The sequence below is a fragment of the Temnothorax nylanderi genome, unplaced genomic scaffold (genome assembly GCF_030848795.1).
Source record: "Temnothorax nylanderi isolate EJ_2023f unplaced genomic scaffold, tnyl_v1.0 TNYL_tig0091_pilon, whole genome shotgun sequence".
Lineage (NCBI taxonomy): Eukaryota > Metazoa > Arthropoda > Insecta > Hymenoptera > Formicidae > Temnothorax > Temnothorax nylanderi.
Window position 1 is genome coordinate 387273 of NW_027249153.1, and position 15715 is coordinate 402987.

Consider the following 15715-nt stretch of genomic DNA (forward strand, 5'->3'; position numbering starts at 1 on the left):
TCCTTGGCGGCAATTACAAACGCGCCGACGCGACGACACTCCGGAATAGAGTCTCGCGGTTATCGATGAATCGATAAATCTAAATAAATCCGAGGGTAATTGAGGAGTAAGAGCCGATTTGACACAGTCTCCGATTAATTTGATCCTCCGATTAAACTCACTCTGCATCTCTTTCTAACTGTCCCCCTTAGAAAGATACGAAGAGTGAGTTTAATCGAAGGATCAAGTTAATCGGAGACTGTGAAATCGGCCCTAAATGTTCTAACGATGCAACTTCTAATACCTCTGGTGGAAAAATGTCTCAAAATTTCTATCAAAACTTTCAGATTTTCTCGGAATGCTCAGAATTTTTCACATTTTTTAATATTGGAATTGGAAAACGTTTTTCAGAAAAACTCAGACAAAATAATAATAAAATATTTCAGATTTTTCCCGCCAACACATCTTTGTAAAAATCTGAATAAATATGAGAAAATCTCTGACTTCATCAGCAAACTTACGGATACTGAAATATTCCGAAAATCCTCATTCAATTATTTCTGAAAGTATCTGAGATATTTTATACATATATTTTTTCATAATTATTCACAAGTCTCAATTCTTACACTGAGAAAATAAAAGAAATTTGTTCATCAAGGCGGACGTGACATTTCGTTGCAAATCGTGTTTCTTTTCTTTGATTGTTATCCGCGTGCGTGATCGAACACGAATAATAACGAAGGAAGCATAGCTTAATTTATTAAATAAAGATTATTGCATACTTGCATACGATGTACCTACATATCTATGAAATATCTGGATAATAATAGATCGCATTAAATACTGTATTAAACCCATTTGAGATGATCTGTGATTCGCGATAGAATTCAAGATGGAATTCTATTTATGATTTCATTCACCATATTATACGAAAGATATTTGCAGAGTAAGAAATAAGAAATACATATGTACAATAAGATCCAAAGGTTTCCGGCCGTCTTTAAATAATAAATGACGCTGATCGTTTCGTCATCGACTGATATATATTTCATTTTTTACCAAGTTTAAATAAAAATTTTACTATATTCCATTTTCTTGTGTGTATATTGTACTCTTACTAGCGCGATATTGCACGGATAGAATGAAATGGATATCAAAATTAATGCGAACGTTAAGTGATCGATAAAATTACGCAAGAAATTGTTACGCTTACCCTGGTGAAAAAATGTCTCAAGAATTTTTGTAAAAATTTTCAGATTTTCTCAGAATGCTCAGAATTTTTCTGATTTTTTATACGAATTCGAACATTTTTCAGAAAAACTCAGACAAAATAATAATAAAATACCTACTTCAGACTTTTAGGGCCAACATAGTCTTTGTAAAAATCTAAATAAATATGCATAAAATCTGTGCAATTTATCAAAAAATTTCATACATACAGATACTGAAATCCGAAAATCCTCATACAATTCTTACAAAATTTCTGAGAAAATATGAGAAATTTTTTCACCAGGATAGAGGCCACTTAAATGTATAAAGAAATCGTGTGATTGATGCAATCGGCTAAATTTCACCAAACTGACGGAAAAGATGTGAATCGTTTATTCCAAATCGGTCTCACAAGATTGCGATTCTTAAAAACGAAAACGTGATTGCCTAGGTCTTCTTGTCGCCGGCGGACAAATCTCTCTCCAGGCCCCTCAGAAATCTCAGATTCTCACTAATGCCGCGATTATATTCCTCGATCTTGTTCCGCATGATCTGCACTTCTCTCTGCATGTGTTTTACCTCGTCTTGCGTTTTCTCCTTGACAACTTTCAGCAATTTCCTATCCTGATTGTCCGTAATGACCGTAATGCCTTACGTCGTGGCTACCGTTTGACTCTAAAACGTTTTGCGAAAATGTTTGTATCACCTGCTTGTAATAATATTCCGTTTCACACGCAACATCGCCGAACGACGCCTGATCCGTCTTCGAATCGTGCTTCTTCCTTCCGTTAAAATGTCTAAAGCTGAAAGAAGAGTCTCTTTTTACATAGGTTTAAAAAAATAATGTAAGCCCCAAAGCATGGAAATTACGGTGGAAATATTGTCAGCGAATTAAATGTATTTCTAATTAAATACCTAGGCGTATATTTACGCGCTTCCTCGAGAACACGTCGCAGCATTGCGGTCGCGAAATAAAAACAATTTAACGCAAAATGGATATCTTGTATACGCAATTTTGACTGTTTGTTAAACGGAAAATATTTTTACCGAGGTTACACGAGACGGACAAAACAAACTCGCATCTGCAGAATTAACGCGTCTCGAAATGACTCAACGTCTAAAACAGTCTAAACCAAGGTTAAGCAACAATGAAAAACACGTTTTATTTCTAAGTGTGAGTGTCTTCCAAACGTTTTAAGTACAAAGATATCGTCTCGCCAAAATAAACGATCCATATTATATTCAAGGAAATACCATTCAATGCTTAAGTAACATATATGTGTATATATTAAGAGCATTGTATTTAATATCTATGTAACAGTTTTTTATACATAAGAAGACTGGTGATACTCTATTAGTTCTACTATTTTCGATCTATTTTCTTTGCATCAAAATCAATAGTATAGCCGCGGAAATCGAGAGTATCACGGTAATATAATTTCTTCCATTCATTCTTTCTCTTCCATATCTGAAATCCGTTTTTTGTGGCGATTTATAGCCTCCTGATGACGCTTAATCTGTTCCTCGTGGAATGAGATCTCGTCATGCAGGCTCTCTCGCATCTTTTGTATCTGTTGCTTTTGCTGAAATCACATTTCAGATTCGTGTAACGAACAAACGAAATGGTTAACGTGAAATATGATTAACTGGAAATACTTATATACCGACCAGGTTGTAGAAGTATTGGTCTTCGTGGGCAGCTTCCATTTTTCCAAAAGAACCACCAGCGTCACGAATAGCACCACCGCTACCTCCTCCCTTGCCAGCACCCGAACCGCGTTCTCCAGCCATCCTCACCTGACTGTAACAAAGTACGTTTCAAATATAATAAGTAAAGTACTTGCAGCCGCAGGAAGCTCTGCTTAGAAATAAAAAAAAATATTATTCAAGGGTTATGTCTGCTCTCAGCCCAACCATTACATAATTTTGATACGGCATCTACTCGGGGTGATGTCAGAAATCTACGCACTGCAAAGATATGACTCTATTTATAATAGCGAGAAGATAAGATATAAGTACCAAAAGCAGAAGACATCGGTATATTACTGCGAAGAAAAACGATATATCGGGATATGTGTTTGCAGTGGGAAAATGCCGGGTAGGTAGGAAGCATGATTCGAGGACAGGCACGATCGAAAAATCGCTCGACACTGAAGCTGCGGAGCTTTTCTGATACCTTAATGCAGAAACGTTCCGCGAAAACGTCGTAATTGCTCGTTGCATTTTTCCAATCACGAAATACTCGGTATCAGAAGGCAAGCAAGGACTTGGCAAGCCGACAGGGATGAGCTGCCAAGCGATATCCGAGTCATGAACGAAACACTATTCTTAGAACGCAAAACTCAGTGGCGATCAGCGGCATCGTGGCGGCCGTGGCGCTCGTATCGTGAGCCTCCATAAATTTAAACGCGGTTTCGCGGTTACCTTCTCAGAGCGACTTCGACCAAATTCTAATTAATTAATCAACCGATCCCAGCATTCCCAGCTAGTAGAAGCTTTTAAAAGACGTCCAAAAATTATGTCATCTTTTTAAATGTTTTTTAGAACTTTCTGCTAGCTGGGATATCCGCACTATCATGTTAATGTAGCTAGAGTTGTTAGCTCTTTGTCGTTTAACATACGAAATTAAAGATAATAAATTATGTAATTAGAAATTTTGTTGTGAGTAGACATCGGATTTTTTATATGCAGATTAGTGGAAAAGAACAATTGATAACTAAGATTGTGTTATTTATAATACCCAACATATTTATACCTAACATATGTTGCAGTATGAATACTGGATATTATAAATAACATAATTTTAGTTATTAATTGCTCTTTTCCACCAATCTACATATAAAAAATCCGATGTCTAGTTATGAGCAATTCTGCAGTTCGGTTGAATTAATTTATTTAAGCGGTTAATCAAAACCGTCCGGTACTCGACCTGTAGTACTCGTCGACTTGATCCTGCATCAGCTGCTTCTTGAGCTCGGATGTCTTCAGCTCGTTGACGGCGGTCTGCTTCTGCAGCTCCGCGCGCTCCAGCTCGATGTGCAGCATCCGCAGCTTGATCTCGTGCTCGCGCTGGGTAGACTTGAAGATCCACGTCGCCCTCTGCACCGATTTGTCCTTGTCGCAGGTCGCCAGGCCGCCGTTCCAGTCGGCGGACAGCTCGTTCCTCGCGTCGCCGTGCTCCACCGCTTGAAAACAAAACAATACCGCTAACAAAGATCCTGTCGCGCGCGCGCAAGCGAAGAAACGGAATATTTGGAGTACCAAAATCGACACGGGATGTCGACACGCTGTCGGGGCAAGTGTTTTTTTGCTCGACGAGATCTACGGGCTCATCCCCGGCCGTCATCCTGGGACGCTTCCGGTGCGAGAGATCGTCCTCCGACGCTTTCCGCGACACCTCGCCGTGACTGTTCTCGTCCTCGGTGTCGCTGTTCACCTCGATCTTAATGTCCTGCCCCGGCCCTAAATAATCATTTCTATATAATTTCGCGCGATTTTTCCAAGTCGACGAAATCAGGGAAATCGACGGAGGAAAAAAAAGAAAGAAAAAAAAAGAAACCGCGACGGTCAATCAGTATATCCCAACCTGACGTTTCCGTGGGTAACGTGAGTTTATCCAAGATCGCGTGTATCGACATCCGACTCGTCGAATTCTCGTTATCCTGACTACTGTCGTCCGAACGATCGACGATCTCGCAATCGTTCTTGCGCACGCTCTCCATCAGCCGCCACACCTCGATTGACAGATTCGTCGGACGGGACTTGGCGGCCACTTCCGGTCCCAGGGTTCGCACCTGTGCACGAACGGCGGCGGGGGAAGAAATGAGAAGAAGAAGGAGAAGAGAATTTAGAGGAGAGGAAGCTTCTACTCTCTCGGCGAAACATTTTACAGGGTTGAGAAGTAACGCGTTACAAGTTACTTTAATCGTTAATTTAGACCAGGTCTACAAGATCTATTAAACATCAGAGGGAGCATATCAGCTCCTATAAAAGTTAATAAAGAATTTTGATAAAATTCAACGAGTTTGTTTATTTAAATTTAAAACAAGAAACTATAAAAATCGTAACTTTTTATCTTCAACAAATAAACGTACGGTTGGATTTGTTAAATTTAATTTTTCATTTAAATTAAATCAAGTAATTTAAATAAAATAAAGTAACGAAAATAGTAACGGTAACGATAACGAGTTACTTTTCAAAATTAGTAACGATAACGGGAACGAGTTTTTTTTTTTTTAATCAGTAATGAGTAACAGTAGCTATTATTAAATAGTTATTTAAAAAAAAGCAACTTTCCCAATCCTGCGTTTTACGCGATTGAAACGCGCACCTTTTCGGCGTACGTGTACATCTCCATCCTCGCCTGCGCCTTCATTCGCCGCCACTGCTCCCGGATCCTAGTGATGTCCCGATCGGCGGAGAATCGGCCGCGGAACGCGCAGTAGATCTGCTGCCAGGCGATGGACTTCATCGCGGACGCGGCCGCGTCGATCTTCTTGTTCTCGATCGCGCTCACGTGGTGCTTGATCAGGGCGAACAGGGCGCTCTTCTCCTCGGGGATCCAGTTCTGCGTCCGCTCTCGCTTCTTCAGTAGCACCGTGGTCGCCTCGGACATTCTCTCTCTCGCCGATCTCGCGATCTCCGCGCGCGTGCTCCGTTTTACTCTCTCAACTTCACTTCGCGGGCGGAGCAAGCGCGCCGCGCCGACTTTTGTCTCTCTAATCCGCCCGCGAGTTAATCCCACGGAGCACGGAGCACGGACTCACTCACGGAGCCTAGTCCGAACCACATGCATATACAAAAACGTCTCTCTCGCACCGTCGCGCATTGATCCGCCGCTGTTTTCGCGAACCCCCCTTGGTTTGCTTGTTTAAGCGCGGTTTTAGAACAGTCAGCTGTTTAGTTGCTACCGGCGCGTCGCCGACGCATCTACCGAGTGCCTCGAAAGTCACCGCGCGATTACGTTTCCTCGGATGACTCGGGTCTACTCGGAGTTACTCGCGGACCTCGCGGTATTTGTTTGTAAATGTCCCTTCGCTCGAGTTCACCGGGATGACCTTCGTCGTTTTGGTTCCTCGCGCGAAGAAACACGAGTCGAGCGTTTTTTGTATACGTTGACCGCCTCGGCGATTATAACGTTACTCGTTTTAATCACATGGAATTTATGAAACGCTTTATATGCGATATTTCGGTACCAGATTAGGCTCGTGGGACGAGACGCGTGTAAACACGAGTGCGTGAAGCGACGCGACGCGAGTGTCGTCGAAATAACGGTATATACGAGAACGGCCGAGAGAGAGAAGCTGAGCGCAGGCCGACTTAAACCCGAACTAAGGGACGACTAAACGTCGGCCATTTTGGCACCGTACTAGCTAGAACGCGCTCGATATTAACAAATCCTCGGTTCGCGGCGCCGCTGGGACGCGAGAGGGGAAGCCCTCTGGCTGAACGAGATGAGGACGGAGAAGAGAAAGAGAGAAGGAAAGAGAGAGGGATAGCCGCGACGCGACGTTCCGCGCAACGCAAACATTGTCTCGTTACGTTTCGCGACCTGTCGCGGAGTCATATTGCGCCGATTCCAATATTTCCATCGTTTTGCCGCGAACACGCTGCTTGCCCAGTTCCCCACCCTTTGTCACCGCGCCTACCCTCTTACCCCTCCGATTCTAGGCCCGATGTGCCGGAAATCGGCAGGGTTGGGAAAGTATATATAGTTATCTTTTTTTAAGTAACTATATATAGTTACCGTTACTCGTTACCGATTCAAAAAACTAACTCGTTCCCGTTATCGTTACTAATTTTAAAAATTAACTCGCGTTAACATTGCCGTTACTATTTTCGTTACTTTATTTAATTTAAACGAAAACTAAATTTAACAAATCCAACCATACGTTTATTTGTTAAAGATAAGTTGAAAATAAAGGATTTTTATGGTTTCTTGTTAAATAAACAAACTTGTTGAGTTTTGTTCTCAAAACTAAACAACCAAAATTCTTTATTAACTTTTAATAGAAGCTCATGCTCCATCGTCGTGAAGATATCCTGTTTGATGTTGTGTAAATAGTAAATACGGAACTTCCAACGCTGAATAAGAGCTCTGTCGAGCACTGGAAGTAGTGTAGAATTGTATTTAATAAAGAGTTTTTTAATATTTGGATAGTCGTTCAACATTTCGACATTACAAAGTTCAGATTTTAAAAGTTGTTGCAATTTCTCCATTTCTGCCGGAAATTGACAGGATTAGGAAAGTTACTTTTTTAAAGTAACTATTATACTGTTACCGTTACTCGTTACCGATTCAAAAAATAACTCGTTGAAATTTGGCTTTGTTTCTTGGTGAAAGGCAAAAAAATCCTCGTTATCATCAAGTACTTTATCGCTCATTGGGGAACTTCTTTCGATCTGATATTGTATTTGATAGATCTTGTAGACCCGGCCTAAAACAACGATTAAAGTAACTGTTCGATTCGTTATCGTTACCCCCCAAAAATGTAACTGCGTTACCTTTACAGCTACGAAAAAAAATAACGCCGTTATCAAATCGTTACTGGAAAAAAGTAACTTGTAACACATTACTTCCCAATCTGGAAATCGGTCATCAGAGGGAGATTATTTCGACTCTCTAGTCGAGAGTTTGTAAACCGAGTTCAACGAGATGGTGTTTATCGACGAGAAACTACTACAAATATATAAAAGTTAAATAAATAAAATCAAGTATTATATAAAAATAAAAATGAAAATAAATACAGAGAAATAAATATTAAACGAAATTAAAATAAATAAGATTTTCGCATGTGATCGAACTCGCGCGTATCTCTCATTTCTCCCTCGCTCCTCTCCTTTTGTTATCAAGGACGGAATTTGTCTCCTCACGTTTTAGTTCGTTTTTCGCTCGTAGTTTCTGCAGCCTTCTCATAAATCTATCAAGAAAACTAACAGAGAACCGCGCGACCGTAATCGCTATTTACAATCGCTCTATTTACAATCTTCTTTATTCTTATTCTTTATACTTCAGTGCTACGACGTCGGTTTGCGTAATGCACGATTAAATTAGTCTCGCGTGTGGAGATCAACTTGACTTAACGTTCACGCGAGAAGGGAAGGTTTAGCTTCTCTCGAAAAAGACGAGAAATAACGGCGTGAATTTACGGTGCGGTATACTTGTATTTACGTTTATTCTAACAATTTTTTAACCTTTTATTTATGTATTCGAAAGAGTTGGGGTAATTGAGTTTCTTATTATTAACTGTGTGATACACTTACACACACACAGTTTGAATCTAATACCTAATAATTACCATCGTTGTAGTCTCGTCTTGTCAGTATAGCAATAAGATAATAAGATTGTATCGTTTTGCTCCAAAATATACGTCGTATATTTATAATTTCTGCGATAATGAAAAATAGATCACAGTGATTGAATTTTTACATTATCAAACCATGTAATCTGAAGAAACCAATGAGCTTTTACATAATTAATAACAATAGGAAAATGCATTGCAATTGCGTCCGTCGACTAATAAGCGATTGGCCTTGACGCTCTTCTTCTTGTGCCGAGATACGCGGTGATGTTCATCAGAATCGTTAGAAGCAGCAGTCCGATCATGTCCCACCAGAAGTTATTTTCGTTATATCCGTACTCCGATAAAACCTCTGTTCCGTTCGATAGGCAAGGCAGGCCGCGACTGGCTGGACAATCTGAGGAAAGAAAAATTAAAATGTTAATAAAGCTCGTCAGCCAAAAGATTTAACCGTCTCTTACCAATGTTCTCTACCTCCGACCAGTGTACTATCGATATAGCTTCGGTGGCGTAGTAAAACATGGAGGAATATTTGAGATACGCCAGGTAGCTCGGCAAGGTCCTACGGGAATCAACTTTTAACGTGCGCAATGGAATTCTGTTCGTCCCAGTATACCATGTCCAAAATCGGGACATAAGATGTCTTGAAGGTATCTTAAAATGTCTTTAAGGGAGGAAACCACTGTGACGGCCGGAAAAAATGCTATTTTCATAAATTTTTTTTTCGCGAGAAATTATAAATTTAATGAAATTGGTTTGTCATTTCTTTAAAACATATATATTGTAAAAAAAATCGTTAAAAAATATTAATATTTGCGCGTGGTGTCGTGTACCTCCGCAAAAAAAATCGTAGGTGCGCGGGCGCTCCGTCAACACTCTGAAATAAAAAATTTTGGTGTCATTTTCAACTATACAAATGTAGTTTCAGTTAAGAGTACGATTTTTTGAAATATTAATCTTTAACAAAATAACGCATCTAAAAAAAAAAGTTCGAAATTTAGCCAAAAATTTTGTCACTTTTTAAATTGTTTTTCAAAAACTAATTGTCCAATCAAAAAAATCATACGCTTAATTGAAGACAATTTTGTTATAAACATCCTGTTCAAATTTCAAGTTATTCGGATAAAAATTGATCGAGATACGCGAGCGCCCAGCTACGAAAATGTAATTTCGAGAGAAACGCGTTTAAAGTTTTACAACCGATTATTTTATATTATATAGAGTGATAGAATTTCGTAACAAACCAAAGTGCATCCAATCCGAGTGCATATGAGAGGCCTTCAACGGTAGCTTCTTTAGTCTTGTTTCTCATGCGTTTTTTCATCAAATCTGCTCTCACGCATCGCCTGCGCTCGGATCTTGGCAGCGCTGGAGATTCGGTGCTCATCCTCGCGGTGACGATACTGTGACGCGGTCGGTCCAATTTTTATTCCCATGAGCTCCATTATTTTTAATATATTTGTGTAACCTCCATTAAATATGCATACGGCTAAGTACGCAGCAATTTGGACCACCTCGGCCCCACTTATATTTGGCGCGAATTTCCGAAGCAGGCCGTTGAAGCTCTCATTATTATTTTGTGTGAAATCTATGCAGTTTTCGAGCAGCCTCTTATCACTTAAATCTGTATAAATCGGAGTAACTGCATTGACGACGTCATCTGAGAGTGGTGTTTTGTGTTTGTAATCACTTAATTGTCCTGCAGCTTTTGCCTTCTGCCAAGTGCACCAAGACTCTGGTCCTTCCGGGCAATAATGATGTTTTGGAGTTTCGTCACTGGAACTTTTATGATACAGAGTGGCCCAAATTGCTTTATACATTTCGTCGACAGAATTTTGATGCCTGCGAATGGCTAGTCCATAAAAAGTACTTAATTCGTCTATTAACTTTCCAGTAAATGTTCCTCTGCCCAATGTCATATTTTGTTTTTTGCACCAACGAAGCCTTGCGCCCATTCGTTCCTGGATGTGGTTGATGCATTCTTTTTCTGTTACAGCATACGGTACCGAATCGACGATTGCTTTATATGTTTTACTGTCACCATCGCTAACATAATTTACATATTTGACACCGTGAAGATCTTCGGATCTGAGAAACATCTCGCGAATTCCATTTACTTCCATTCTTCCGGATGAGCCTTCATGATTTGCCGTACACACATCTTCATGAGATTCTAACCATTCCTCATATTCTGTAGTGTTAGTTCGGTTTTCCCAAATAGAGCAAGCTTCACAAAAGGAAGATTTTACTACTATATCGATCACTTTATTTGTGTAAAAGCCGATTAGAATCGATACGCCGTACAGTGAAGCAAGGCCGCTATTTTTCCAGTTTCTGTTTCCAGATACTGTAAGTTCGGTAGTATCTTGAACATTCTTGAGCCTCTGTGAGTATCTGCGAGTATCTTGAGCCTTTTGAGTATCTTGAGCCTCTGCAGTCTTCATTTTTTCCTCTTTTACACTAGCCTTCAACGACATATCGCAGATAGATTTTGCAGCAGTTTGGATTTGTTTCACGACCTGGTCATAGAAAGATTGAAAGATAGGTCGAGGCAAATCCATCAATGCGCAAAACCTTTCAGCTCCTTGGAGACTGATTCCCAGTAACCGCGTTGCAAATATAAATCTTCTGTTTATCTCGTAGGCATGGGAAATCAGAGGACACGAATCGATGTATTTGACCTCACACTTTTTACATTTTAAAACTAATTTGAACCCAAGGCCACGTTGACTTGTTTCTTGAAATTCAATGTCAGTTCCACACGTTTTGCAACTGAGATATTCAGACAACACCGGAAAAATTGACCAAAAATTTATTATCCTATAAGATATCGTTAGATCGGTATCACCATCCTGATCAACGGATTTCAATTTTTTTGCTGACGTGCTTGTATTGCCTTTAGCTTGCTCTATCTCGTAGCGATTCAGGGGGCGTTTGCGTTTTCTTCTGTTTTTAGATTGTTTCTTGCTTCCCTTCCGATCCATTAGAATTTTTGTTCAATTATAAAAATTCGAAACACATGTAACTTTGAAGAAAAAGATAATCAAAACTCGCAACAAACTATATGCCACAAAAGTTGGCGAGAGACTGACTATAACAGTCCTGCAACGATCGTCTCGAGGCTTCGCGAGTAAAGGAGGGAACAAATAAAAGAGAAAACAATAGAGACAAAGGGAATACCAAGGGGACTACTGAGGGTCGTCGATTGAAACATGATGTAAATATAAGTATATTTACATATTTACATCATGGATTAGAAGTAGTTAGGCAACTTGAAGCGCCAAATACTTTCAGGTAGTGTGCGACCGAGTGCGAGTGACCTTGCGCTACTCCAAGAGAACTGCTGTAACTCCGTTAATGTTGCGAATTTCAATAAAACGTTAGAGATACATATTTTCAAGACCCCGAACATTAAGAAAATGCAAAAAAATTCGATTTTTTTAAACCGTCACAGTGGTTTCCCCCCTTAAGACGTCTTATGTTCCGATTTTGGACGTGCTGTCTGGGGTCGTGATATTGACAGCGGTCGCACTTACCGCAGATTGTAAAACGTCCCCGCCATCAATAGGAACAACATGTCGAGCGGTATCATTATCGTAGTCACGATATCGATGTCGGCGATCCAGCTGGAGATCGTCATGCCGTACGCGGTACCGCAAATCGCCGCCGCCGTCGTGCAGAGGCAATAGGAGCAGAAGCTGAGCAGCGAGAATTCGGAATGCAGCGCCAGGTATAGGGCGATCGTGAACAAGAGCGCCTTGAATGTCGTCTTGGGTATCTGAGGAATTTCCGTCGAGAAATCATGATAATGTCGCGAGATCTATGTCGCTTCTATAACGTACGCCAACGAGTAATTACCAGGGCGAGAACGGTGGCGAGGTAATAAGGCCCGGGCGTGTACACGGTATTTTCGCGCACGTAGAGAACCAGCTCGCCGGGCAGCTCGTAAACGACGGAGTAGGCGATCGTAAAAATTACCTCGGAGATCGTCAGGTACAACACCCCCCGAGCGCTCTGTATGCCTTCCTGCGTCGACGAGTTGGTGCCAGCGTAAAAAATATTTACGAAGACGACGGACAGCTACAAAATCACAGATCTTTTTGCATTGCAATTTTGCCTCTTTTTTGTTTCTAAGACTCCGATTAATCGGCGATTAACTTGTCAAGTAATACCTGTATTTGTCGTTAACATGGTTTAATCTTTTATTATTTAACATATCTGCACCTTAGAAGTAAAGAATCGTATCTCCATTATTATTCAGAGAAAACAAAAGGTACGTTTAAAGGGTTAAATAAAGAAATGATATATTTTTATGAAATAAAAGTAGCGCCTTGGTTTATCAAATTTTTAATAGTACAACTGCCAACACGCTGTACCTGCTTTAAAAATTAGGCACTATAAAAATTTTTAATCCGACTTTTTCTAAACATTGTATCCTAGGAACTAGTAATAATAGACATAAAACGCTTTACCATTATTATACAATTTAAACTCCTGTTATGTTATATTGAAAGATGTATCAACTTCATTTTGACAAAAACTGGAGATACAATTCTTTACCTCTAAAGTACAGATATGGAAAAAAGACTAGATCGGGAACAACGAATAATATAGTTAGATGTTAGAAAATTTGCCGCAAGCAATTCTGTCGGTTGAGTCAATCGCCGATTAAATTAATCGGATTTTGATCGAAATTACTCTAAAATTCTGTTTCTATTTTATTACCGCGCAAGAAAACCACGTGACCCAATTGTCGAAGGCTGTTCTCTTATCCCGCAGGAATGTTCTCCAGAGCAACCAGTAAAACTGCACGAACCATCCTGACATTCTACGACAAAAATTATTACGCTCCATGAACGTTATCCGGGAAAATCTATTCGAGAAATTTTGCTGCCGTTTTATTTCAATACTTTCGAGGGCTGGCGTGGAAAACCGGGATATTTTCAACCACGGGGATCGTTGATAGCGGCGATCGTGAGAACGCTCGGCACAGCTCGATATTGCGATCCGCTTGATTCCGGCGTGACAGAATGTTTACGTAATATTCGGACTCGTCGTAGTTTACGGGACAGTGATAATCCTGGCTGTGTGCGTAAAATATATCGATGTTGTTCTATCATTTCACGAAACTAATTGCTAGCGTCGAAATATTGGAATTTTACCTGTCAAAAAAATCCGTGGCGTTTCTCAGCGTCCCAAAATATATCGATCTACCATCGGCCATCAGTATCACGTGGCTGAATATGTTATATATCGTCATACCTGGTTGATGAATTGTGCAGAAGACTATGGTGCCTCTCGAGGCGATTAATTTCAACGATTGCACGACGTGCATTGCGGCGAAAGTGTCCAGACCTGCACTCGAATATTTATTTATATCCTTTTGTAAAATTTCTTGATAAAATGCTTATTAGCATCAGTAATATTAAATTGATTCTCAATATATTAATTATCAAGCTTTGGTATAAGTTTGCATTTCAAGACTGAAAAATAATCGGTGCAAGACTCAAAAGCAATTAAAGATGGAATGTATAAAATTCATAAAAATTATTACTATAGATAGATCTATGTTTAATATTCGACGATTAACGTTCGACATGCGACAATCAAGATCTACTTTCGCGTAAATCTAAATTCTTACCCGTGGTAGGCTCGTCTAAAAAAAAAATCTTCGGCCTCGTCACTAATTCCACGGCTAGCGACAAGCGCTTCCTTTCGCCGCCGGATAGCTTGGATATAGCGACGTCGATGCACTCGTATAATCCAAGATCCCGCAAAAATTCCTCCCCTAAGGATTTCCTTTGTAGCACGCTGTAACTACTTCCTATTTTCAAAGCGCACTAAAAAAGAACAGCTTGAAACATGAAAAACAATCGATTGCGTGCAAAAATTATAAGTCAATAATTTTATCCTGTTTTACTATTTCATAAGTTCTTATATATATTTTTTCGATACCATGAACGACATGTGTTCCCTGGGAGTGAGCGTGGAAGGTAGAACATCAAATTGCGATATGTAGCTCGATATTGCTGTCATCGTTTCTCGAGAAACGTCGTGCCCGTCGATCTTTACTGCGCCCGAAGTTAATTCGAGTCTTCTCGCCAAAGTGGCAAGAAACGTGGTTTTGCCGGCACCACTGGAGAAACAAATTTCTACATCCATGATCCGTGAATTTAGCATGGAATAATCACGAAGATATATACTTTGTATTGTATTCTGCATACCTCGGTCCCAATATAGCGAACATGTTACCAGTCTCTGCATACCCGGATACTTTATAACAAGAGAAGCACTGTTACTAATAAATAGAAATGCTAAGGTAAATGTACCAATGCCGGGATGCTTAAGACCTACGTCTGGACACCTTTATTATTTTAGTTTTTAAATAAGTATAACGCGAATTAAAATCAAAGATAAAAATATAATACAAGAAAAATGTTTTTATCTTTGATTCTTTGATTTTAATTCGCGTCATAAAACTTATTTAAAGACTAAAATGATAAAAATGTCCAGACATAGGTACGTGTCCAGGCATTGGTACATTTACCTTACTTATCGTAGATTAATAAATCACAGATCATTGAATGATCAACATCTGACTAAATTCAGGTACAAATTTTTCATTGCGCTTTAATATTGACAAAGAGAATTACCCCCTTGCAGTATGTTCAACGTTTTCACAGGTTTTTTGCGCAAAAACTTGCACCTTCGTTCTCTCGAACAATCTTCGGCAGGCACAGTAACGGACAAGTTTTCCCAAAAGAGTTGAGAAAATTGGGAAGTCATCTCAATCGAATCTGTTAGCTTCACACCATCATAACTATCCATCTCACACTTTAGAAGCTCGTTAATGTCGCGGGAATCTCTTGAATCCCAAACAAATGTCGCTATCTCCGTTCTCTATTCCTTAATATTTCTTATCGTCGTTATCTAAAGTCGCGTAGATGTTTACGAGGTAGGTTAGTAATTAGGATCTGCTAAGCTCGAATCTCAGCGTTCCCATCATTGTGTGCGAGCGGGTTCAGCAAAACAAACCGCTCAGTAGCAATCGAACGTGATTGGCTCTTACTTTTAGATCCAACAAATCAACATAGCGTGTTGATAAGACGACACACTCATCAACAGTTGTTTCTGCTGAACGCGGCTATTGCGATTCCAGATGAATATTGTTCAAAGAGAAGACTATGTTGAAAATGGAATGACGATATATAAGGACAAAGAGGAGA

The 15715-nt window shown here is 39.9% G+C and overlaps 4 protein-coding genes across 5 annotated transcripts; all 4 read right to left on the bottom strand.

The window, feature by feature from the left end:
- Positions 1-1003: 1003 nt before the first annotated feature.
- LOC139774982 (uncharacterized) lies at positions 1004-2020 on the bottom strand (the record flags this gene model as incomplete). Its single annotated transcript, XM_071710595.1, has 2 exons — positions 1004-1812; positions 1895-2020. Coding segments are annotated over 2 exons (303 nt in total), but the record flags the coding sequence as incomplete, so codon positions are not given.
- Positions 2021-2470: 450 nt separating this feature from the next.
- Positions 2471-6503, bottom strand: LOC139775071 (uncharacterized). Its single transcript, XM_071710784.1, has 6 exons — positions 5519-6503; positions 4775-4982; positions 4450-4650; positions 4118-4373; positions 2857-2989; positions 2471-2771 (listed from the first exon to the last, which is right to left on the bottom strand). The coding sequence occupies exons 1-6, from the start codon at positions 5801-5803 to the stop codon at positions 2637-2639; spliced, it is 1218 nt and encodes a 405-aa protein (XP_071566885.1). The 5' UTR covers positions 5804-6503; the 3' UTR covers positions 2471-2636.
- A 1843-nt stretch (positions 6504-8346) lies between these two features.
- Positions 8347-15710, bottom strand: LOC139775069 (protein scarlet). 2 transcript variants are annotated; one of them, XM_071710780.1, is made up of 11 exons: positions 15143-15710; positions 14714-14762; positions 14445-14625; positions 14131-14329; positions 13652-13844; positions 13400-13573; positions 13215-13317; positions 12348-12569; positions 12026-12267; positions 8951-9051; positions 8347-8886 (listed from the first exon to the last, which is right to left on the bottom strand). In XM_071710780.1, the coding sequence occupies exons 1-11, from the start codon at positions 15315-15317 to the stop codon at positions 8705-8707; spliced, it is 1821 nt and encodes a 606-aa protein (XP_071566881.1). In that variant the 5' UTR covers positions 15318-15710; the 3' UTR covers positions 8347-8704. The 2 variants fall into 2 exon arrangements, with proteins under 2 accessions (XP_071566881.1, XP_071566883.1); XM_071710782.1 differs by having other exon boundaries at positions 14445-14641; positions 15143-15281.
- On the bottom strand, positions 9122-12019 carry LOC139775070 (uncharacterized). The gene is made up of 2 exons (XM_071710783.1): positions 9734-12019; positions 9122-9366 (listed from the first exon to the last, which is right to left on the bottom strand). The coding sequence occupies exon 1, from the start codon at positions 11471-11473 to the stop codon at positions 9785-9787; it is 1689 nt and encodes a 562-aa protein (XP_071566884.1). The 5' UTR covers positions 11474-12019; the 3' UTR covers positions 9122-9366; positions 9734-9784.
- Positions 15711-15715: the final 5 nt, after the last annotated feature.